At 40.2% G+C, this 26,732-nt stretch overlaps 1 protein-coding gene across 1 annotated transcript in view; it reads left to right on the forward strand.

The window, feature by feature from the left end:
* Window positions 1-25,327, forward strand: part of LOC139382699 (polypeptide N-acetylgalactosaminyltransferase 18-like) — an 83,762-nt gene extending 58,435 nt beyond the window's left edge. Inside the window, exon 11 of the mRNA XM_071126800.1 lies at window positions 23,255-25,327. Coding sequence (XP_070982901.1) covers window positions 23,255-23,404 — 150 coding nt within the window. The 3' untranslated portion in view covers window positions 23,405-25,327. The remainder of the gene's footprint in view (window positions 1-23,254) is intronic.
* The last annotated feature ends 1,405 nt before the right edge of the window (window positions 25,328-26,732 follow it).

Raw genomic sequence — 26,732 nt, forward strand, 5'->3', positions numbered from 1 at the left:
CCGCTAGACAACATCCGGGGTGAAATTGCAGAGCGCCAAATTCAAAATGGTCATAATAAACATTCCTAAAAAATACAAGTGTTATACATCGGTTTAAAGATGAACTTCTTGTTAATCCAGCCGCTTTGTCAGATTTCAAAAAGTCTTTACGGCGAAAGCATACCATGCGATTATCTGAGGAGAGTGCCCAGCTTACAAAAGCATACAAACATTTTACAACCAAGTAAAGGAATTACTAAAGTCAGAAATAGCGATAAAATTAGTCACTTACCTTTGAAGATCTTCATATGGTTGCAGTCACAAGAGTCCCAGCTACACAATACATTTTTGTTTGTTCGATAAAGTCCCTCTTTATGTCCCAAAAACTCAGTTTTGTTGGCGCGTTTTGTTCAGTAATCCACTGGCTCAAAGGCAATCAAAACATGCAGACGAATACATCCTAATAGTACCGGTAAAGTTCGTTGAAGCATGTCAAACGATGTTTGTAATTAATCCTCAGGTTGTCAATTGTCTAAATCGATAATATTTCAACCGGACAATAGCGTATTCAATAGAAAGGAAAAACAACGAAGGGCGCACAGTCGGTCACACGCGCAAACCAGCACTGCATGATTCTACAGTCCACTGACAGAAAGGTCTCATTCTTCTTAATTTTTCAAAAAACAAGCCTGAAGGAACTGCAATCTGGGTCCTAACCCATTAGATACTCTATAGGCATTCAATTGAAAATACCCACATCAAAAAAATCCCACTTCCTGGATGGATTTTCCTCAGGTTTTTGCCTGCCATATCAGTTCTGTTATAGTGCAGTAATACACAACTATAAAAACATCTAAAAGTAAAAGAATGGAATTAAGATATATAGAAACATTAGGACGAGCAATGTCGGGGTGTGTATGTATGTATACATTTATATATGTGTGTGTATACATACATACATGCATACATACATACATACATACATACATACATACATATTTTTAAGTGGAGGTTGCAGATATTATTTAACAGTTTTGGAAACTGTAGTGTTTTCTATCAAAATCTACAATTGTATATGCTTATCCTAGCTTCTGGGCCTGAGTAACAGGCAGTTTACTTTGGGCATGCTTCTCATGCAGACGTCGAAATACTGTTTGACAGCAGTGAAAAAACAGCTTGAAAAATTCCAGAAAATGATGTCATAGCTTTAGAAGCTTCTGATATGCTAACTGATATGCTAAAACACATGTGCGCACAAGGAGGCCTACAAACCTGACTTAGTTACACCAGCTCTGTCAGGAGGAATGAGCCAAAATTCACCCAACTTATTGTGGGAATCTTGTGGAAGGCTACCTGAAAAGTTAAACATTTTTTATATATATACATACATACATACATACATACATACATACATACATACATACATACATACATACATACATACATAGATATATAGATATATATATATATATAGAGATATATACATAGAGATATATACATAGAGATATCTCTATGTATGTATATATGTATATATATACATATATACATATATACATACATACATAGAGATATATACATAGAGATATCTCTATGTATATATCTCTATGTATGTATGTGTGTGTATACATATTTTTTTTTTATATATACATACATACATACATACATACATACATACATAGATAGATAGATAGATAGATAGATAGATAGATAGATAGATATATATATATATATATATATATATATATATATATATATATATATATATATATATATATATATATATATATATATATACATACATAGAGATATCTCTATGTATATATCTCTATGTATATATCTCTATGTGTATATATATATATATATATATATATATATCTCTATCTATACACACATATACATATATATATCTATCTATACACACATATATATATATATATATCTATCTATACACATATATATATATATATATATATATATATATATATGTATATATATCTATACACATAGAGATACATATATATATATATATATATATATCTATACACACATACATAGAGATATATACATAGAGATATCTCTATGTATATATCTCTATGTATGTATCTCTATGTATGTATCTCTATGTATATATATATATATATCTCTATGTATATATCTCTATGCATGTATATATATATATATATATATATATATATATATATATATATATATATATATATGTATGTGTGTATAGATAGAGATAGATATATATATATATATATATCGTCCTCTTCGTCTGAAGAGGAGTAAGCATCGGACCAAAGCGCAGCGTGTTCATGATGATTTTTAATTAAAACTCAGAACACTAAACAATAAATGACAATGTGAATTTACAAAACCGAAACAGTACCGTGTGGCCCAAACACACACACGGAAACAAACACCCACAAACCAAAAGTGAAACCCAGGCTACCTAAGTATGATTCTCAGAGACAACTAACGACACCTGCCTCTGATTGAGAACCATACTAGGCCGAACACAAAAACCAACATAGAAAAACAGACTGCCCACCCCAACTCACGCCCTGACCATACTAAAACAAAGAATAAAATAACAGAACTATGGTCAGAACATGACAGACGGTAAGAATACATTATCCAATTTAGGAAAGTTGTGTTCCTGGTCGAAATGCTGGTGAGTTACCACGTCTCTGATATACAAAAGTTATTTCCGGCTGTATGTAATAATGCAAAGAACATTTTTGGCTAATAAAGTGATTTTTTTTTTTAAGTTTCAAATTTGCTTTGGAGCCTGAAACAAGGCAGCCATGCCTATTGGCACCATCTTTCCATAGAGCTGCTCAGCTAGAAACAAGTCACACCTCAGCAGAGATGCTCAGCAATTAGGGCTGTCAAACGATTAAAAAAATATATATACTTTCTTTGTTCTCGATTAACTTATCGCCAAGAAAGGTTAGTTGAAAAATGGGTGCCGGAGCTTTCCATTAGCTAAGCTGTAACGGGTATGGAGGATCACATATCATGTTACAATTCTGTAAAAGTCACAAGCTGCTACTGTTAGAATTGGGTTCCTTAGCTTCAATCTTTTGACCTTTTGACCTCCTGTTGTGTTCTAGAGTTGAATCTAGAGGCATTCAGTCATTGCATTCTTATTTGGTTCGCTAGCTAGCATAACTAGCTAGCTACTTCTATGCAAATTAAGTATTTGCTGTTATCTAAAGAAACGTATTGGAATGTTTTTATGGATTAACTTTCTGTAAGTTTTCCTTCAAATAATTGTTGCTCAAAGTTGTGCGCATAATGGATGTTTTGGCACCACAGTGAGACCTATAGCTGCTGCTACTTCCCAACTAAGCTCATCCCCAGGCTATTGCACACAGTGCATATAATCCTGGGGTATCAATGATTCAAAGTTTGCCTTAGTTGGAGTAACCATAGAATTCAATGGGGGTGACCTACTGAGTAAAGTATTTGTCATTTAATTTTAGCGAATCACACAACAGTTGTGGGAGATGATTGGTTGGTATATTAAGGCTATGCCTATGTGCTGGGTGTTTCTCCTGTTCTTTCTGTATTGGCTAACAAAGTTAGACTTTTCAGTCTACCAGACTCTTTGCAGATTTGGGCTGAAGTTTCTGGGAACTAAATGACTTGCCGACCAACAGCGGAGCGCGTTGTGTTGCACTTAAAGTGTCTGTGGGGAAACCCTGATTTGTGGGTGGAGAATGGATGTAATAAATGCGGTACTAAATTGACTCCGTTACATTTTTTTTATAGTTAACTGTAATTAACGTATTGACAGCATTATCAGAATAATACATAATTTACTACCACAGCTACTCCAGCCTCCTTCTACCCTACACAGACGGTTCAAAAAACAATGTTTTCAGAAGAATGTGTTGTTTTTATCTTCATATCAAATGCTGTCTGCTGAGCGCTCATACTGATTTATAATACTGCCATCTAAAGATGCATTACGTTTCCTATATTTTCCATTTGTGAACATTGGCTACCTACTGTGACAGACCCAGTGCAAGGAATTGCGAATGATACATTGAAAAAAACAAATCCCACCTTCTATTGTACCTTAAAATAAATAGCTATTTCATGAAAAACAGTGTGTAGACAGTACTGGTGCCTGTAACTTATGATTCTACTTTCAGACTAGCAGTAGATGGTACACAGTGTGACACTTCCAAGTTCATAAGCTCCCTGATTCCCGAATCGGAGCGCAGGACACATAGGCCTCACAACCTTCAAAGCCAGATGAATTTCAGCTTCTACTTAGGATAGCAAATCAATATTTGGGTTTGGCCCACTCAGGATATTGAATGAGAGTGTTGTATGGAGAGGAGAGCAGAGTTGGTTCGTTGCCAGAGGTAAAGTCCATCTCAGACCCTCTCCCCTGGGACCAAGGAAAGAGCACACCCCTGAGCACACTGTGGAGGAGCAAACACAAATTTTATGCACACAGAAAACAAATACCCACTAATGTGGAGGAGTTGACATGAGCAAAAAGATGAGTGCAGGATAAACAGGCTCTGCAATAATTCATTCATATCTGAGTGAACAGATTAATTAGGAATCAAATTAAATTAATTATCTAAGGAATTTAGATTTAGGGCCTTCCGGTATTGGAGTTCAATAGTTAGTCTGGGCACAGCAGTCTGTACCAGCATAAATTACTAGCTGCACTGCTGAGATGAAAATTAAATGTAATTTGTTTCAGACATAACAGCAATATGCAATCATTGAACTGTTTTGCATTTGTTAACCACTGTGAACCTGCCTTATGTTTTGCAGATGACAGCGTTATCATCAATGTAATATTTATAGAAACCCTTCTAATATCTAACACATTGAAAAAAGACAGTAAAAACATACAGTATACTACAGTATACAGAATACATACAGTATACTATTAAAATACTATTTAAAATGATTACAACAAAGCAATCTACTTTCAATGCTAAAATCTCCTTTATTTGGTATGCCAGTAAGGAACTTCAGCGGATTAGTCTTTTCTCATTCAAGTTGAAAGATAAAAATGAAACGCAACAGCCACAACATGGTGGGAACTCTGCTGTAAAGGATTACACCCAATCCCAATATAGCCAATCCTCCCTCAACTTGGGCTAAAACCAACTTTCACCTGTGGGACCTCTGCCATGAGGTACACCTGAAAGACAATACAACCTTTTTATGAGATGCCTACAGTGGCAACATGAGCCATGAAACGGACACCTGAATGATCTGCTCTCCATGTCCACTGGCTCCTCGCTGTTTTGATGAGCCTGATGGCAGACAACAGGTTTGGGGCTCACCATGACCAGTTTAGGGCTGGTGCTGTTCCGTAGCATGACCAGAGGCTGGTCCGGGGAGAAGTAGAGGAAATAAGTCCTGCCCCTGACCAGCCAGAGACACACAGGGAACATGTTGTAGGAGCCAAGACATTTACAATTAATTGGGGTTGCTAAGAAAAAGTTGTGTCAATGTATCTTGCAAAATATTATGGACTTTACCTGGCCAGCGCTATCTCCTGAGGGTAGGTAAAATATAGGGAAGGTGGGCAGGTACCCTTAGGAGTGGAAGCCAACGCACCCCTCTGCCCACACCAGATCCAGAGGATTTTTTAGCCAGATGGCTGGCTCCTCTCAGGATCGTGGAAGGTGATGAGCTGCCTGGTCTACCTCTACGTGTAGTGGAGTAATATTTCTCATATAGCCTAAGCATATATTATACTGTATATACCTCACATGTAACACATCATAAGACTATGTCATTTGTATGTTAACAAAGTCTTATTGAACTGAATATCTGACTCCATATGATACTATAGTTAAACCATGTGCAATTATTATGCATTTAGCTGTGTAAGATCTGGGAATGGTCATGAGAAGCGAATATCAAAGTAGGCATTATTTAATATCTTTGTCAAATGAATGGATTCACATACAAGGCATAAAGCTTAAGTTACAAGACAATACTGACATTAACATAGGATCTGTATGCTTAGATTGTATTCAAAAAGGCTAATTTACAAGACAAAGCATTAACTAATCCGACCTACTCAGGCCATGGGCCTTACAACCTTATTCCATGGGCAGGATACAGGAGAAGAGAGAGAACAGACTTTCATTCCATTTATATCAGATATGACTTGTTTGTATTCAAAATCAATTGTTGACCAATCCACAGACCAAACCAAAGGTAGCCAAAATAAGCACTGATGCACATCAATCTCCTTGATGAGCTAATATTGTCCCCCTCTTAATTTCCAACGTCAATCTTCTTTGATTTTTAGCTTTTTGCCTTATGGCACTTGAAGAGCCCACAGAAGCCCATGTTGACTGTTTGACTATTAAATCAACACTGAGCTCAGGAAGAGCACGTTTAAAGTTTTGTCCAGTTCTGTGACATCATCGATGTCATTATGTGAAATATGGTGTAATAGTAAGGACTACCAACCAAGATGTGGTACAGATGGTGCTACCAACCTAGGACCAAAATTCAAAATCATGGACCAAGTAACAAACTAGCTAGATTTGCCATCTGAATAGCCACAGAATATGCAATATTAGATTAAAGACAACAGTAATAATGAAAAGTATCTTAAACATGATCCCTGATTTTAAAATGTAATTCCAATTTGTGTTTTATGGTGTGTAAAAAGCAGTTTGACAGTGGCCTTATTTGATTCAATGTGATTCACCATTATGTACTGTGCCTTCAGAAAGTATTCATACCCCTTGACTTATTCCACATTTTGTTGTTACAGCCTGAATTCAAAATGGGTAATAAAAAAAAAAAATCTTATTTTTTTTGCACATTTATTGATAATGAAATGCATAAATATCTCATTTACATGTTAGAATCACTTTGGCAGCAATTACAGCTGAGTCTTTTGGGGTAAGTCTCTAGGAGCTTTGCACAACCGGATTGTACAATATTTGCACATTATTCTTAAAATTATTCAAGCTCTGTCAAGTTCATTGTTGATCATTGCAAGACAAGTCTTTCCATACATTTTGAAGACTATTTAAGTCAAAACTGGTACTAACTGTAATTAATAACTTCACCATGCTCAAAGGGATAGTCAATGTCTGTTTTTTTTCTCTCCCATCTACCAATTGGTGCCCTTTGTGAGGTATTGGAAAACGTCCCTGATCATTGTGATTGAAACTCTGTTTGACATTCACTGCTCGATTGAGGGACCTTACAATTATCTGTATGTGTGGGTTACAGAGATAAGGTAGCCAGTCAAAAATCATGTTACACACTATTATTGCACACAGTCACTCACAGTCCATGCAATTTATTATGTGACTTGTTAAGCACATTTTTGGCTTGCCATTACAAAGAGGTTGATTTACTTATTGACTCAACATTTCACCTTTTTAATTTTCTATTCATTTGTAAAAATGTTGACTAATTTCACTGACATTGTGGTATTGTATGTAGGCCAGTGACCAAATTCAGGCTGGGACACAACAAAATGTGGAAAAGTCAAGGGGTGTGAATAATGTCTGAAGGCACGGTACCTCTTTTCTACCATAATAAAGATCTAAGGAATATTATTACTAGGGCTGTCAAAGTTAACAAGTTACATTTAACTTTTGAAAATTTTAACACCGTTAATTAGTTTGACGCCTTTAATCACATCTAAAAATGTTCACCCAAAAGTCGATGTTTCTGCACAGACCCTTTTAAGCACTCTGTGCTCTTGGATGGCAGCTAGCATCAGCAGTAGAGTGGTCTGTCTCTCTGGTGGTGCTAAAACATCCACTATGCCCGCTGTTTTGAGCAACAATTTGATTGAAAACTTACAGAAAATTCAACCATAAACACATTGCCAGGCATTTCTTTAGATAACAGCAAAGACTTAATTTGCACAGACGTAGCTAGCTAGTTATGTTAACTTTAGCTAGCTTGCTAACCATGCCATGCCATGGCTGAATGCCTCTAGATTCAACTCGAAATTCCCACAATGAATTTATTCAGAATACGATGTCCATTCCACTTAGCTACTGTTTTTGTTGTAGTTCTCAGGTAATTTTTTTTATTTATTTCACCTTTATTTAACCAGGTAGGCAAGTTGAGAACAAGTTCTCATTTACAATTGCGACCTGGCCAAGATAAAGCAAAGCAGTTCGACACATACAACAGAGTTACACATGGAGTAAAACAAACACACAGTCAATAATACAGTATAAACAAGTCTATATACGATGTGAGCAAATGAGGTGAGATAAGGGAGGTAAAGGCAAAAAAAGGCCATGGTGGCAAAGTAAATAAGATATATATATATAGCAAGTAAAACACTGGAATGGTAGATTTGCAATGGAAAAATGTGCAAAGTAGAAATAAAAATAATGGGGTGCAAAGGAGCAAAATAAATAAATTAATTAAATACAGTAGGGAAAGAGGTAGTTGTTTGGGCTAAATTATAGGTGGGCTATGTACAGGTGCAGTAATCTGTGAGCTGCTCTGACAGTTGGTGCTTAAAGCTAGTGAGGGAGATAAATGTTTCCAGTTTCAGAGATTTTTGTAGTTCGTTCCAGTCATTGGCAGCAGAGAACTGGAAGGAGAGGCGGCCAAAGAAAGAATTGGTTTTGGGGGTGATCAGAGAGATATACCTGCTGGAGCGCGTGCTACAGGTGGGTGATGCTATGGTGACCAGCGAGCTGAGATAAGGGGGACTTTACCTAGCAGGGTCTTGTAGATGACATGGAGCCAGTGGGTTTGGCGACGAGTATGAAGCGAGGGCCAGGCAACGAGAGCGTACAGGTCGCAATGGTGGGTAGTATATGGGGCTTTGGTGACAAAACGGATTGCACTGTGATAGACTGCATCCAATTTGTTGAGTAGGGTATTGGAGGCTATTTTGTAAATGACATCGCCAAAGTCGAGGATTGGTAGGATGGTCAGATTTACAAAGATATGTTTGGCAGCATGAGTGAAGGATGCTTTGTTGCGAAATAGGAAGCCAATTCTAGATTTAACTTTGGATTGGAGATGTTTGATATGGGTCTGTAAGGAGAGTTTACAGTCTAACCAGACACCTAAGTATTTGTAGTTGTCCACGTATTCTAAGTCAGAGCCGTCCAGAGTAGTGTTGTTGGACAGGCGGGCAGGTGCAGGTAGCGATCGGTTGAAGAGCATGCATTTAGTTTTACTTGTATTTAAGAGCAATTGGAGGCCACGGAAGGAGAGTTGTATGGCATTGAAGCTTGCCTGGAGGGTTGTTAACACAGTGTCCAAAGAAGGGCCAGAAGAATACAGAATGGTGTCGTCTGCGTAGAGGTGGATCAGAGACTCACCAGCAGCAAGAGCGACCTCATTGATGTATACAGAGAAGAGAGTCGGTCCAAGAATTGAACCCTGTGGCACCCCCATAGAGACTGCCAGAGGTCCGGACAGCAGACCCTCCGATTTGACACACTGAACTCTATCAGAGAAGTAGTTGGTGAACCAGGCGAGGCAATCATTTGAGAAACCAAAGCTGTCGAGTCTGCCGATGAGGATGTGGTGATTGACAGAGTCGAAAGCCTTGGCCAGATCAATGAATACGGCTGCACAGTAATGTTTCTTATCGATGGCGGTTAAGATATTGTTTAGGACCTTGAGCGTGGCTGAGGTGCACCCATGACCAGCTCTGAAACCAGATTGCATAGCAGAGAAGGTATGGTGAGATTCAAAATGGTCGGTAATCTGTTTGTTGACTTGGCTTTCGAAGACCTTAGAAAGGCATGGTAGGATAGATATAGGTCTGTAGCAGTTTGGGTCAAGAGTGTCCCCCCCTTTGAAGAGGGGGATGACCGCAGCTGCTTTCCAATCTTTGGGAATCTCAGACGACACGAAAGAGAGGTTGAACAGGCTAGTAATAGGGGTGGCAACAATTTCGGCAGATAATTTTAGAAAGAAAGGGTCCAGATTGTCTAGCCCGGCTGATTTGTAGGGGTCCAGATTTTGCAGCTCTTTCAGAACATCAGCTGACTGGATTTGGGAGAAGGAGAAATGGGGAAGGCTTGGGCGAGTTGCTGTGGGGGGTGCAGTGCTGTTGACCGGGGTAGGAGTAGCCAGGTGGAAAGCATGGCCAGCCGTAGAAAAATGCTTATTGAAATTCTCAATTATGGTGGATTTATCAGTGGTGACAGTGTTTCCTATCTTCAGTGCAGTGGGCATCTGGGAGGAGGTGTTCTTATTCTCCATGGACTTTACAGTGTCCCAGAACTTTTTTGAGTTAGTGTTGCAGGAAGCAAATTTCTGCTTGAAAAAGCTAGCCTTGGCTTTTCTAACTGCCTGTGTATAATGGTTTCTAGCTTCCCTGAACAGCTGCATATCACGGGGGCTGTTCGATGCTAATGCAGAACGCCATAGGATGTTTTTGTGTTGGTTAAGGGAAGTCAGGTCTGGGGAGAACCAAGAGCTATATCTGTTCCTGGTTCTAAATTTCTTGAATGGGGCATGTTTATTTTAAGATGGTTAGGAAGGCATTTAAAAAAATATCCAGGCATCCTCTACTGACGGGATGAGATCAATATCCTTCCAGGATACCTCGGCCAGGTCGATTAGAAAGGCCTGCTCGCTGAAGTGTTTCAGGGAGCGTTTGACAGTGATGAGTGGAGGTCGTTTGACCGCTGACCCATTACAGATGCAGGCAATGAGGCAGTGATCGCTGAGATCTTGGTTGAAGACAGCAGAGGTGTATTTAGAGGGCAAGTTGGTTAGGATGATATCTATGAGGGTGCCTGTGTTTAAGGCTTTGGGGTGGTACCTGGTAGGTTCATTGATAACTTGTGTGAGATTGAGGGCATCAAGTTTAGATTGTAGGATGGCTGGGGTGTTAAGCATGTTCCAGTTTAGGTCGCCTAGCAGCACGAGCTCTGAAGACAGATGGGGGGCAATCAGTTCACATATGGTGTCCAGAGCACAGCTGGGGGCAGAGGGTGGTCTATAGCAGGCGGCAACAGTGAGAGACTTGTTTTTAGAGAGGTGGATTTTTAAAAGTAGAAGTTCAAATTGTTTGGGTACAGACCTGGATAGTAGGACAGAACTCTGCAAGCTATCTTTGCAGTAGATTGCAACACCGCCCCCTTTGGCAGTTATATCTTGTCTGAAAATGTTGTAGTTTGGGATTAAAATTTCAGAATTTTTGGTGGTCTTCCTAAGCCAGGATTCAGACACAGCTAGAACATCCGGGTTGGTATAGTGTGCTAAAGCAGTGAATAGAACAAACTTAGGGAGGAGGCTTCTAATGTTAACATGCATGAAACCAAGGCTGTTACGGTTACAGAAGTCGTCAAAAGAGAGCGCCTGGGGAATAGGAGTGGAGCTAGGTACTGCAGGGCCTGGATTCACCTCTACATCGCCAGAGGAACAGAGGAGGAGTAGAATAAGGGTACGGCTAAAAGCAATACGAATTGGTCGTCTAGAACGTCTGGAACAGAGAGTAAAAGGAGGTTTCTGGGGGCGATAAAATAGCATCAAGGTATAATGTACAGACAAAGGTATGGTAGGATGTGAATACAGTGGAGGTAAACCTAGGTATTGAGTGATGAAGAGAGAGATATTGTCTCTAGAAACATCATTGAAACCAGGATATGTCATTGCATGTGTGGGTGGTGGAACTAATAGGTTGGATAAGGTATAGTGAGCAGGACTAGAGGCTCTACAGTGAAATAAGCCAATAAACACTAACCAGAACAGCAATGGACAAGGCATATTGACATTAAGGAGAGGCATGTTTAGTCGAGTGAGTAGAGAGGTTGGTTGGGGGTCACGGCGATTTAGACAGCTAGCCAGGCCATCGGTAGCAAGCTAGCATAGGATGGAGGTCTGTTATTAGCCACCTCTTGCGTTCCATCAGTAGATTAGTGGGGTTCCGTGTGGTAGAGGGGATTAATCCAAATCACACAACAACAAAAAAACAATAGATATAGTTATTTTGCACGCCCAATTTTTAAATTTTTGATTTGTTAAAAAAGTTTGAAATATCCAATAAATGTCGTTCCACTTCATGATTGTGTCCCACTTGTTGTTGATTCTTCACAAAAAAAATACAGTTTTATATCTTTATGTTTGAAGCCTGAAATGAAAGAGAGGGGAAATAAACCTATGGAACAAAGAGCTTCTCTTTGTTCTACTCCTATTCCCCAAATTGTAGGATTAAACAATATTTCTATTTTTGAGAATGTGGGAATGGTCTGTGGGTATTTAAATAACAATCCTGTCGAAGTTGAATAATGGTAGTTTTGGAAGTGTACATTTATGTTATTAGTTTTCTACCTGAATGTTGTGTAAAATATATTGTTGAATATGAAACTATTTGTGAGAAGACGTAATGTCATGTTGGCCTTTTAAACGAGATACTTGTTTAGTTATAACATTTTAACTAGTCAGTGGCCACACCCCCATGAGCCCAGACATTACATCAGGGGTCATAGAACCGCCCTTTTCCATAGTGTTAAAACCCACTTCCTACAAAATATACATTGTCAGAGAATGCCGGGAAGGAGTCCCCACATTGGAATGACTATAATTCTTCAGGCCACGGAGACCAGACAGCTGTAGTTTTGGCTACATGGCTAGAAATGGTTCAACTCCGAGACTATCGATTCACTTCTGAAGGAGCAAATTCTAGACGACACAAATTACTGGTCTGCAACTAGAAATTACGTAAACCTAGAACGAGAATACCGACAACCGCCGAAGCATCTATCTATGAGAACATTTCCGAATGGTACTCTGAAGTAGCTATTCTAACAACCTACAATCACGAAAGACATTGTGACTTCTTAGTCCTGTATTCACTCTTTGCCTGTTTGATGGTTTGTTGTAGGTTGTATCGGGAGTTATTATAAGCATCCGGATTAGCTCCGGGAAAGCGGCCAGCCAGTAGCTCAGTGCGGGTGCTGCCTGTAATCCATGGCTTCTGGTTAGGGTTTGTATGTACAGTCACTGTGGGGACGACGTCGTCAATGCACTTCTTAAAGATTCACTATGCAGAAATTGCTCCGCCATTTCTTGGTGGCTAAAATTAGAATAGTTTGCCTAATTTCAGTTTGTGACAAAACAAGCAAGTATAGTGTTTTTTTTATTGATCCTTTACTTAATTAGGCAAGTCCGTTTAGAACAAATTCTTATTTACAATGACGGCCTACCCCAGCCAAACCCTCCCCTAACCCTAGAGAATCTTTGTACCATGTAAACTACTGTGAAATATATTTTCCACAACCAACAATATTGTATTTTTAGCTGTTTAAAGCTTATGTACCAAACCGAAAGTAAAACAAATCTTAAGCACAGAATGCATAGAAATAGCGTACATAGAACAGATCTAGCGCTTCTCAGACTTGCTTTCAATGAGGATGACCGATCTATAACTCACTTTTCTCTGTGATTTTTATCTAGTGTCCAAAAAAGTGATATGTTGCAGCTTTAATGAAGCTGTTAACTGATGCAATAAACTCCTCAACATTATCGGATGAACCCCGCAACATATTTAAGTCTGTGCTAGTGAAACAGTCCTGTAGCTTAGCATCCCCTTGCGGTGGCAATATTTGAGGTGTGTTCTTAAAAACAATCGCAAAAGTAGAAAAGGTCTTAACAGTAACGCAGTTGATAATGGCATGGATGTTTTGCTGTTGGATCCAGCCATGAGACACAGTGCTCATGAATCAAGAGATGTCCCTTTTGTGCCAGAGAATCTCGTATTTAAAAACTAAATATTGGTTTCCCCCCCATTTTTGTTTAATTTTATAAAAAAATAAGCATAGCCTACCCTCCGCTTAATCAAGGTTTGCTGTTCGGCAAACCTAGTGGTTAGAGCGTTGGGCCATAAACCGGAAAGGTTGCTAGATCGAATCCCTGAGCTGACCAGGTAAAAATCTGTCGTTTTGCCCCTGAACGAGGCAGTTAACCCACTGTTCCTAGGCCGTCATTGTAAATACGAATTTGTTCTTAACTGACTTGCCTAATTAAATCAATTAAAATAAATTTGAACAATATGAGATGGGAGTTCCATGCAATTATGATATCTATCAATCAGGCCTGGACAATTATTTTCCATGGGGTCACATTAGAATATATTTTTGCCATCGCGGGCCAGAATCATATTACAGGATTATACATATGTATAACTGTGTTGACAGATATATCTACTGTAAATCATGTCCAGATATGCTACTTATTTTACTTTTTTAACATGCACAGAAATGAACCACATCTATGTTCTCCTTTTGGTAGATATTTTCATTATCAAATCAAATCAAATGTATTTATATAGCCCTTCGTACATCAGCTGATATCTCAAAGTGCTGTACAGAAACCCAGCCTAAACCCCCAAACAGCAAGCAATGCAGGTGTAGAAACACGGTGGCTAGGAAAAACTCCATAGAAAGGCCAAAACCTAGGAAGAAACCTAGAGAGGAACCAGGCTATGTGGGGTGGCCAGTCCTCTTCTGGCTGTGCCGGGTGGAGATTATAACAGAACATGGTCAAGATGTTCAAATGTTCATAAATGACCAGCATGGTCGAATAATAAGGCAGAACAGTTGAAACTGGAGCAGCAGCACAGTCAGGTGGACTGGGGACAGCAAGGAGTCATCATGTCAGGTATTCCTGGGGCATGGTCCTAGGGCTCAGGTCCTCCGAGAGAGAGAAAGAAAGAGAGAATTAGAGAGAGCATATGTGGGATGGCCAGTCCTCTTCTGGCTGTGCCGGGTGGAGATTATAACAGAACATGGCCAAGATGTTCAAATGTTCATAAATGACCAGCATGGTCATATTAAACATGCAATTAATTACACGGAGGAAAAATTACACTGCATTCAGCACCACGGACAGAACTCTTGTTAACGGGTATGCACAAAAACATGAGAGTTCAACATTACATTGAAATTACTCAGTGTGAGGAGTGAAATCTCTGATGGGCATTGACTAGAGCAGTGAAGTCAGAAATAGTTTCTGACGTCGCTATGCGCAGGATTGCTGGGAGGTGAGAGTCTGTAAGAGATGATCTGTGCCTTGACTTATATTTCATCACTGAAAATGTCTGTTCACATACATAGGTAGACCCAAACAGTACAAACATCTTCTGAGCATGATTTGTTCAACGAGAGATGCATAGAACCTCATCAGTTGCTGCTTTTGCAATTGAGAAAGAAACTCTTTCTCACACTAAGCGCACAGCTTTCCCTGATACCTCAATAAATAAATATTTCAACGTCCACTCTTGCTGGAACACCCTACATTCATTGTCTGCTTTCCTTTTCTTTGAAACCTTTGGAAAACTCATTTTTGCGCAATTTCTAGCTAGCTACCATTTGTAAGGCTGACACACGTCACAGTATCAGTCACTGTCTGTCCTCGGGCAGTTATGTACGTGCCTTCAAAATAAATGTCCCACAAGCGGTTTATAATTTAAATAGCAAATACGTTTTTCAAAACTTTACTATAGCAAATTCTTTGATCTGAACATGATTCTGCGGAACGTATTGAATCAGGTCGTGGGCCGCATATGGCCTTTGCCCTGCTCTATATAATACTGTACGTTATCTTTACATTTTTATGGATTTGGGGACTCTGAAAAGGCCCTTGGTGACATGTCTGGTGGGGTAAGTGTGTGTGTCAGAGCTGTGTGACTGAAAACAATTTGGAATTTTCAACACAATGTTTCTTAAAAAAAGAAGCAGTCAGTCTCTACTCCACTCTTAGCCAAGAGAGACTGGAATGCATAGTAGTTATATTAGCATGAAGAGCAAGACGTGCCGTCTGGTTCTGGACCAGCTGCAGCTTAACTAGGTCTTTCTTTGCAGCGCTTGACCGCATGGTTGGACAATAATCAAGATAAGACAGAACTAGAGCTTGCAGGAATGTGGTGTCAAAAAGCAGAGCATATCTTAATTATGGACAGACATCTCCCCATCTATACAACCATTGAATCTATATGTTTTGAACATGACAGTTTACGATATAAGGTAACATCAAGTAATTTAGTCTCCTCAACTTGTTCAACAGCCACATGGCAGACAAAATGCAATTTACCGTAGGCCTAGCCCCTAAATCAGTGCGAATATTTAACAATATTTTCCATAGCTAGCAAGCCAGCCAGCTAACGTTAGCTAGCTAGGTAAACAATGAACCTAATCACAACTCATGACGTTACAACCCTGCATGAATATGCAGGTAACTTGGCTAACCAGTCAGGTTCAATGTTAGCTAGCTAACATTAGGCTATAGCTAGCCAAGCAAATGGCTCTTGCTGTCAAAATTAGAAACGTGTAATATCTAAAAAAATATAGCTAGCTAGACTGTCTTACCGGATGCCATGGTCGCCCTTTGTTTGAAGATGTATTCCGGAGACAATTTCCTTAGCTATCATACTCGAATTCCACTGATTTCAAAACTCAGTCCTCTTGAAAGTGGAGAGCAATACTTATGCAGTTTTAATACATGATACATAGACAGAAGCCTGCTATATTGCAGATCAATCCCAACTCATCTCTTGGTATGTCCAGCCCACTCATTATCTCAGCCAATCATGGCTAGCGGGAAGGTTGCGGTCTTTTCTGTGGTTAAACCAACCATGCTCGTAATTTAACAATTGTATTTGTATTTACAGATGGTATACAAGTTTAATAGGCACATGAAAGTTCACATGTTGGAGAAGGCATTTCTGCCCCCAAAAAAACGCATTTTTGATTAAAAACAACGTTAGTTCAAGTGGCTCTCCTGTGAAGTAGTGATCCGCGACATACACCTAGTTTCCTGAAATGGGTCACATATTAGGTTTTGGTTGAAGATCTGATAACATTCAGTGTGACAAATATGCAAAAAAAGCTGACAGGGCAAATACTTTTTCGGCACTGACCTTTCCTGAGCCCATGCCCTCCACTGACATTACGTTTGACATTTTAGTCATTTAGCAGACGCTCTTATCCAGAGCGACATAAAGTTAGTGCCTTCATCTTAAGATGGCTAGGTGGGACAACCACATATCAGTCATAGGAAGTACATTTTTACTCAAAGTAGCTATCAGCTAGTAAGGGGAAAAGGAGTCAAGTGCGAGTGTTAGTTCACAAACATTTTTGGACGACTAGCAACACCAGCAGTGCTGCATCTCCCCTCATTCTGAAATGACACCTCTTCAGAAATGATATAGTCTACAATGCTCAGACTACCAATCGTTAAATAGGTAGAATAAATTAGATAACAATTTACAGTAACAGCAGTTCACTAATAAGTCAGTAAACACGATCATTGTTTTGACTAGCTTTAAATCTAAAGTAGAAATTGAAAAATATAATCTTATCCAGGCGTTAGTAGATGAATTCATAGCTATTACTACAGTGCCTTGCGAAAGTATTCGGCCCCCTTGAACTTTGCGGCCTTTTGCCACATTTCAGGCTTCAAACATAAAGATATAAAACTGTATTTTTTTGTGAAGAATCAACAACAAGTGGGACACAATCATGAAGTGGAACGACATTTATTGGATATTTCAAACTTTTTTAACAAATCAAAAACTGAAAAATTGGGCGTGCAAAATTATTCAGCCCCCTTAAGTTAATACTTTGTAGCGCCACCTTTTGCTGCGATTACAGCTGTAAGTCGCTTGGGGTATGTCTCTATCAGTTTTGCACATCGAGAGACTGACATTTTTTCCCATTCCTCCTTGCAAAACAGCTCGAGCTCAGTGAGGTTGGATGGAGAGCATTTGTGAACAGCAGTTTTCAGTTCTTTCCACAGATTCTCGATTGGATTCAGGTCTGGACTTTGACTTGGCCATTCTAACACCTGGATATGTTTATTTTTGAACCATTCCATTGTAGATTTTGCTTTATGTTTTGGATCATTGTCTTGTTGGAAGACAAATCTCCGTCCCAGTCTCAGGTCTTTTGCAGACTCCATCAGGTTTTCTTCCAGAATGGTCCTGTATTTGGCTCCATCCATCTTCCCATCAATTTTAACCATCTTCCCTGTCCCTGCTGAAGAAAAGCAGGCCCAAACCATGATTCTGCCACCACCATGTTTGACAGTGAGGATGGTGTGTTCAGCTGTGTTGCTTTTACGCCAAACATAACGTTTTGCATTGTTGCCAAAAAGTTCAATTTTGGTTTCATCTGACCAGAGCACCTTCTTCCACATGTTTGGTGTGTCTCCCAGGTGGCTTGTGGCAAACTTTAAACGACACTTTTTATGGATATCTTTAAGAAATGGCTTTCTTCTTGCCACTCTTCCATAAAGGCCAGATTTGTGCAATATACGACTGATTGTTGTCCTATGGACAGAGTCTCCCACCTAGATCTCTGCAGTTCAACCAGAGTAATCATGGGCCTCTTGGCTGCATCTCTGATCAGTCTTCTCCTTGTATGAGCTGAAAGTTTAGAGGGACGGCCAGGTCTTGGTAGATTTGCAGGGGTCTGATACTCCTTCCATTTCAATATTATCGCTTGCACAGTGCTCCTTGGGATGTTTAAAGCTTGGGAAATCTTTTTGTATCCAAATCCGGCTTTAAACTTCTTCACAACAGTATCTCGGACCTGCCTGGTGTGTTCCTTGTTCTTCATGGTGCTCTCTGCGCTTTTAACGGACCTCTGAGACTATCACAGTGCAGGTGCATTTATACAGAGACTTGATTACACACAGGTGGATTGTATTTATCATCATTAGTCATTTAGGTCAACATTGGATCATTCAGAGATCCTCACTGAACTTCTGGAGAGAGTTTGCTGCACTGAAAGTAAAGGGGCTGAATAATTTTGCACGCCCAATTTTTCAGTTTTTGATTTGTTAAAAAAGTTTGAAATATCCAATAAATGTCGTTCCACTTCATGATTGTGTCCCACTTGTTGTTGATTCTTCACAAAAAAATACAGTTTTATATCTTTATGTTTGAAGCCTGAAATGTGGCAAAAGGTCGCAAAGTTCAAGGGGGCGAATACTTTCGCAAGGCACTGTATATGAATGAATAGATAATAGATTAATATAATTAAGTTAAAAGGGTGAACCTCTATTTTGAAGGGACAATGATTTGTCAGGACAAATAAGTGAAGAGAAACTTGTTTGACAAGACATTTAATTGCTCTGTCCTTCCGTAAACATACGTTATCATCATTAGAAGAAAAACTTGCAAAACTTTTTTCTTATAACCTATTAATACAAACATGCTAATTCATGTTGAATTCCTTTATGTTCCAGTACAAGATCGCATGACTAGCTGATGTCAGCATAGTTTTCCTGTTTGTTTATCTTTCTCAATGAAGGAAGGTCCCTCACAACCATTATCAGACATGAGAAAATGGAACTCGCTGACTTCTAGTTTCAGAACCCCCCCAGATGTATAACAGGTCCTGCAGGGAGTATTTATGTATTGATTGGCTGGTTGGTGATCACTGCTGTACAGAATACAAATATTCAAAAACATGCATCCTGTTTGCAACAAGGCACTAAAGTAATACTGCAAAAAAATTGGTAAAGAAATTAACTTTTTGTCCTGAATACAAAGTGTTATGTTTGGGGCAAATCCAGTGCAACACATTACTGAGTACCATTCTCTATATTTTCAAGCATAGTGGTGGCTGCATCATGTTATTGGTATGCTTGTAATTGTTAAGGACTGGGGAGTTTTTCAGGATAAAAAAAAAGAAAAGGAATGGAGCTAAGCACAGGCAAACTCGGAGGAAAACCTGGTTCAGTCTGCTTTCCACCAGACACTTGGAGATTAATTCACCTTTCAGCAAGACAATAACCTAAAACTCAATGCCAAATCTACACTGGAGTTGCTTACCAAGAAGATGGTGAATGTTCCTGAGTGGCCGAGGTACAGTTTTGATTTAAATCTACTTGATAATCTATGGCAAGATCTGAAAATGGTTGTCAACCAATTTGACACAGCTTGAATAATTTTTTAAGAATATTGGGCAAATGTTACACAATCCAAGTGTGGAAAGCTCATTGAGACTTACCCAGAAAGACTGTAATCACTCCTAAGGTGCTTCTACAAAGTATTTCCTTTTGTATAATTTTTTTCCCCTTAACTAGATGTATTGGTGTGTCGCCCCCCCTAAAAAAATTGAAAATATTCGTCATGTCTTAACATTTTATTTTCCACCACCATGCTAGGGTGGCTAATGGTACTTCCGGACATTACGCACAGCATTAAATATAGTTAACCAACGCCTTTGCAGCCTAAATGGAGGATGTTTTATGTATGAGCTGGTGGCGGTAGGACACGAGTGTATAACCAGCTGGGCAGATCAAGCTTAGACATCAGAGGACAAACGACGTAAAGAATAATAGAGCCCTAGCGAATAATATAACATTTCAAATTTATTTTTAAAGCCCTTCTTACATCAGCCACATAGCCACGAGCCTGCTGGCCCAGGGGACCAAACATGGTAGGGAAGATGTCTGTTTCCTGTGTCCACGGTGACACAAAGCGGTATCCAACCGTACAGGCCAATATCGTGATGCCACAAGGGAGCTTCCAGATGATGGTGGGTGCTGTACCGGAGTTGCCAGTACCCCTCCTCGTGGGACAAGATTGTCCACTGGAGTCACGACCTGAGGAAAAATGGTCAGAGATGGCGGAAGACGAGAGCGAGGACAACCTGTCGTCTGCGTTTGCAGTTGGCAAACCCGTAAATCCGGAGTCGGAGTCCGAGGGGCCGTTGGAATCCCCCTACCGATCATCGGGGTGTCCTTTGAATGCATCGCCATGGACATAGTGGGACCCCTGGTAAAAATGGAACGAGGACACCGGTACATGCTGGTAATAGTAGATTATGCCACCCGGTATCCCGAGGCCATTCCCCTATGGGCGGCGGTCTCCAAGGGAATCACCTGGGAGCTGTTCCACCTCTTTAGCCGGGTGGGCATCCCAAACGAGATCCTCACAGACCAAGGTGCTGAGTTCATGTCCCGCCTAATGAGTGTGCTCTCCTGCAGATCAAGCAGATCCGGACCTCCGTCTTTCACCCGCAGTTCAATAACACTCTCAAACAAATGCTGCGGAAGGTCATCAAGCAGGACGGGAAGAACTGGACCCAGCTACTTCCCCACCTAATGTTCTCGGTCTGAGAAGTCCCCCAGTCATCCACCGGGTTTTCCCCTTTCAAACTCCTCTATGGGAGGAGGCCACGTGCCTACTAGACCTTGTCAAGGAGGTGTGGGAAGCCCAGCCGACCCGCTTACGCAACATGGAAGAACACGTGGAGACGATGAGGTTGCGGACAGCCATATGGCCAGTGGTAAGGGAACACATGGAGGAAGCCCGACACGCCCAGGTCTACAATCAGGGAACCCCGAGATTTCCAGGTGAGAGACAAGGTGTTGGTCTTAATCCCCACGGCAGAAAGTAAGTTCCTGGCAACATGGTACAGGGCGTACGAGGTGATAGAGAAGCTGGGACCGGTCAATTACCACGTACGACAGCCGGGGGGAAGAAGGAAACCCCAACAGATTTACCAGACGCCAACGGTACCAGTGGTGGTCCTGAGCAGTGATGACCTCTCCCCGGCTCAGAAGCAAGCTTGTCGATCAGAACATGGCGGTGTTCTCAGAAAAACCGGGCTGCACAACCCTCATTGAACACCACGTCTGCACCCGACCCGGGGAAACTGTACAAAAGAGGCCATATTGGATCCCTGAGGCCCGAGGGAAGGCCATGAAGCAGGAAGTGGAGGCTATGCTGAGGATGGGTGTCATCGAAGTGTCCCACAGCACATGGTGCAGCCCAAACGTGTTGGTGCCCAAACCGGACCGTAGCGCTTCTGTAAGGATTTCTGGGGTGTGAATGACATCAGCTTTTTTGACGCCTACCCCAATTCGAGGGTGGACGAGCTCATCGACCGATTGGGAAAGGCCCAGTACATCAGCACCCTTGACCTGACCAGGATATTGGCAGGTACCGTTGGCAGCCTCCTCCCAGGAGAAGACTGTGTTTTCGATGACGTATTGCTTATATCAGAATCGAGTCCTCCCATTGTCTCCACGGAGCCCCACCCACGTTCTAGTGCCTGATGGACCAAGTCCAACGACCCCACCAACAGAATGCAGCGGCCCATTTTTGGATGGTATCATCATCCACAGCTAACATTGGGAAGAGCACATGACGCGCCTCCAGGCGGTGCTGGACGCCCTCAGGCAAGCTGGGTTGACAGCGATCCCCAAGAAATGCAAGCTAGGGTTCAAGGAGGTGGAGTACCTAGAGCATTTGATCAGACAGGGGAACGTAAAGCCCCAGGAGAGGAAGGTCCACGCAGTACATGACTGGCCCGTTCCACACACCAAGACACAGGCTCTCTGGCTAGGACTAATTCGGGCTGATTGTGGTCCCATAAAGCTGCCAGAAGGGCAGCACACGGGGTTGGGGACTGGGGGGTAGAGAGATTAGTCCCATATAGTTGTGCTCAGTACCAGAAATAACGGAGGGAGCTCGGTTTTGTAACCCACAGGATACAGCAAGACTCCAGAAGACGGTATCCCGGAAGAAGTCTCCTGGAGGAGACCCATTATTTTCTCTTTGTTTGTGATTTAATAAACACCCTTGAAACCGAGCTAATACAATTGTCTGATCTGTGTAAACGTCTTGACCAAATCCCCTGGTCTGCCACAGCACACACAGATCCCGTACCGGGAAGAAATTAAATCTACTTTCACCCCTGGGTGTGGCTAACGTTAGCCAGTTTTAATAACTACAAAGTCATACATTTATTTTAACTAGATTCTGAATAAGTTACTAAGTCTTTGACCAAAGCATGTTGTTACTTTGGAGAGTTAAAAACTCATTATTCCTACCCTTTTTAAATTGTGCAGTATTTAGCAATCATATCAGCATTTGTGACATGTATGTCTGTGTGGGTCTGTATGGGTGTGTGTGTGAATGCTAAAGTGCGGCGAATCAATGTAACAATGTATTTGAGAGACAAGTGCTCAATGTGCAAATGTATTTGTTTTCAATAAACATTGGAGACTAATTATAGTTGACATGTTAAGTCCAAGGCAACCCTGTCTGTTTTGCCCCGTAGTTGCGCACTAGTCAGTTTTGTTGCTAAACAACCAACCTGTCTATAGATTGACATTATTAAAAGATCCATCATCTGCATTCATTTTACTGATATGTGATTACAGATGTACAACAAACTAACCTATGGATTTTAAATTGCCTGCCATTACGGTGGAAGTCGGAGCTCCCCGATGGACACAATGCATTTCAGCACAGTGAAATGACTGCATGATTCAACGTTGTCATATGCTCTGTGTCCTATAGGGAGGTTCCATAGAGAACAGGAAGTCCAAGCATTGCCTGGAGCTTGTCGAGAGCAGTGAAATGGAGTTTGGCTACCAGCTGGCCATACAGAAGTGTTCTGGTCAGAAATGGACAATCACCAACCTACTGTCAACCTACACTCGCCAATGAGGGGATCCTGAGTCCTGCAGGGGAAAGAGTTGCCCATGGTGAACACTGGACCTGTGACTGACAGACATTAGAAGCTTTGCTTCTTAAAAATATATATATTTATTGAGGAAGGCAAGAATTGAATTATAAGTATGCAATCTCTTAGACTCAGACATAATTTGACCAATATTAAACAATTCCTGGATTCATAGTGTATGTGGGATTTAAGTGTCAGATTGTCTTTTGTTATGCTGAATTTAGGCTGGCATTGGTTCTAATATACATTATGTAATTTCTGCTACTGTGTAGCATGTGTTTGAAAAACCTTTCTTATTCTGGTTTCTTTTGTGTCTCAGGTTTGTTTGTAGACAGATTTTATTATAAGATCAAGTGGTCGGGTTCGAGGAACTGTCGCGAATATACACACTTTTTTTTATAAGTGTATATGCTGGATATTTATAAAAAACCTTCAGTAAAAATGCTGATGAGAAAAATATATATTCTGTGGCTGATTTTCCATCCTGAGTAATTCCTTATGAAAGTCAATCAAGATGGTCCATCTCAGTTTTGTTTTTGTGAAGACACCTTAATAGTCTATTTGATACAATAGTTATTTTTCACAACGCATAAAAATTGAGGCTTTTGCAAAGAATGCAATCATTATTTTCCCCATATCCTGAGAAATACAGGACTTGTTGACAGCAGCATCTGGGTAATAATGGAGCATGAGTGAAGCGTCCAGTAATAATATCCTCTGTATGATGAAACAAATGTCCTTATGTTATCACTGTTATTACCAATATAAGGACACTAATTTCATTTACTTAATGTCCTGTATATTTTGAGTGGGAAATGAATGCTTTCATGTTGGTTTTCATATGTTGCTAATTAAAAGTAATTTGTAGAACTAACTCCTGTTTCACTACACTGCTTGCGTGTCCTACAGAGAAATATATTCTTAAATTATGACTTGGTTCCTGAAGAGGAGTGCAGGAGAGAAGTTTTCATCGATTTAACATGTCAGTCCTCATTAGCTTCTAGAAATTGAGTTAAAAGTCATGAAAGATGCACGTGATGGCACTCAAAACGCATCACTCTGTTCATGTTCCTGCTTGTATCTGTCACAGGCAATTTACACTAATTGTTGAAGCAGTGGAGGAAGCACAGCATCCACATACACCACCGGAATTTCTGATAACAAATGTGCTTCTATGGGACAGCACAGCCCTTTACACTCATACGTGTATACAGGTTGAAAATGGCACCTTAATTAGAACACACTGGCTGACAAGTAGCATGCTATACATGAAGTCTGAACTCTGGCTCTGCGCTTCACAGCACTGTATGGGTTTTGACTGACAGCCGTTCTGAACTTGAGCTAATGGGGCAACTTTTGCACGTTTTTTGTTTGAGTGTGGGAAATGGTGTAAAATAAGAGGACTTTATGTATTTTGAAAAATCACTAGGAACACACTGGTTAAATCAAATTTTCAATAACATTACATTGAACCAACGTTGAAATGACGTCTGCCCAGTGGGATGAGACATTGAGGATTAGAATAAATACCGCTTTGATGTCATCCAAACACCCGTGATCCCAAATGTACACTTCACATTTCCATAGCATAAAACTCATGTCATATACTGTGTTTATGATCAGTATATTTGATGTACAGTTACAAGATGACAAGGCGTCACCCTGCGTTGTTCTGAACAGAATGAGTCTTGTCTATTGTAAGGAAAATTTGCCGTGGCACACGCACCTGAATGTTTCAAGTTTTAATGTCATATGCACCAGTACAGTGAAATGCACTCATGATACCTTTCTATGCGCACCAAAATTATGATCAGTTTTGCTGAATTGCATTGTGAAAGCCTAACACTGTAATATTGTATTTTATAACTTAGCTAGTCATGTTTGCAATAAAACAATCTTTCAAATGATGCCCTCCTGACCACGATTGGATTTATAATGGACCGTTTTGGGATTTCATAAACAGTAATTGTGTGATGGGGTGGATGCAGGGTTGTTTTTCCAACCATTACAATAAGTGTGCTTGCTCTAGTTCCTCAATGGCCCAGCCAGGAAAGCTACAAAAAAAGCACCTTATAGTTGTCTCTTCTTTGAGTCATAAAAGTGCATTTAAATTACTTAGGAACTGTGCACACTTTGGAGAGGTGTATGCCTGGCCATTTGGAGACACCAGTTAGTCATCTCACACAAACCCTTGCAATTTCTGTTGGTCTTATGTTGCACCTCCCCAACATTATCCAGAAATATTCTTAAGTTAGTGAATATTTTCAGATTTAATTATCAACAAATGTGGTGAAAAGTACAGTAAATGTAAAATGCACATAAAATCAACAATGTAATGTTTGGATTCAGTCTTGTCAGGTGAACTGTTGTGGCCTCACCCTTTGGTCTAATCATTTTTCCATAATCTAACTATTTTTTTTCTATTGCTGGCATGGTTATGCATATGCTTTTCATATTTCTTCTGTAAGAAACATTTCCATTTTTCATATCCATATATAGGCCATTTTCCATGAGTGTAAAGGGTTAATGGAATGTAAACATCCAAAAAGTCATATTTTATTTCAGTCTTGTCAAACCACTCACGTCACTCATAGAGATGTTGTTAGTGCATCTCTATGAGTGACGTGAGTGGTTTGACGGAGCATTTTTTGAATTTCAGTTATTGCTGAAGTAATGATGATGTGTTTGAATTGCCCTGGCAAATTAAGCAGCTGTCACAGAAGACGGAGCTGAGTAACATCATTTTTGAGTGTGGGAGGACACATTGGAAAGTGACAGCTCATTACTACTTGAAGCTCCAAAAGCTGGCACAAGTTGAATGTTTGGAATGGGAGAGAAGTTTTTTTTTCAGTTTAGAAATGTATCTCCAACTATCACAACTAGTAGTATTGAGTATAAGACTTTCGACAATTGAACAACTATCACTGTACTCACAAGACCCCTTATCCTTGGCAGTAACTATTGAATAGTAATCCTTACTCCTTAGTCTGAACATCACTGGCGATCTGACTGTTACACAGCTCAGACCCTTTGAGCATGGCCCATTTTACAGTGTTAATGTACCGTGGTAATTGATGAACAAAAACTATTTATTTACTTGTGACGACAAGAGTCCTTGACTATGAAAACCTCACATGATGTAGTCTATTAGATTATTTCACTTCACACACCCTGCACTGGGTCCCTAGCAGAAACCATTTTGGGTTCTACATGTTCCTGTTACTATGACTGCAACATTTAAGATTTTATAAGCTTGGAAACCACACTCCATCTCCTTGGTCCCTTTTAAGATGGGTTGCACATCACTACACT

Source organism: Oncorhynchus clarkii, chromosome 2 (genome assembly GCF_045791955.1).
Source record: "Oncorhynchus clarkii lewisi isolate Uvic-CL-2024 chromosome 2, UVic_Ocla_1.0, whole genome shotgun sequence".
Classification (NCBI taxonomy): domain Eukaryota; kingdom Metazoa; phylum Chordata; class Actinopteri; order Salmoniformes; family Salmonidae; genus Oncorhynchus; species Oncorhynchus clarkii.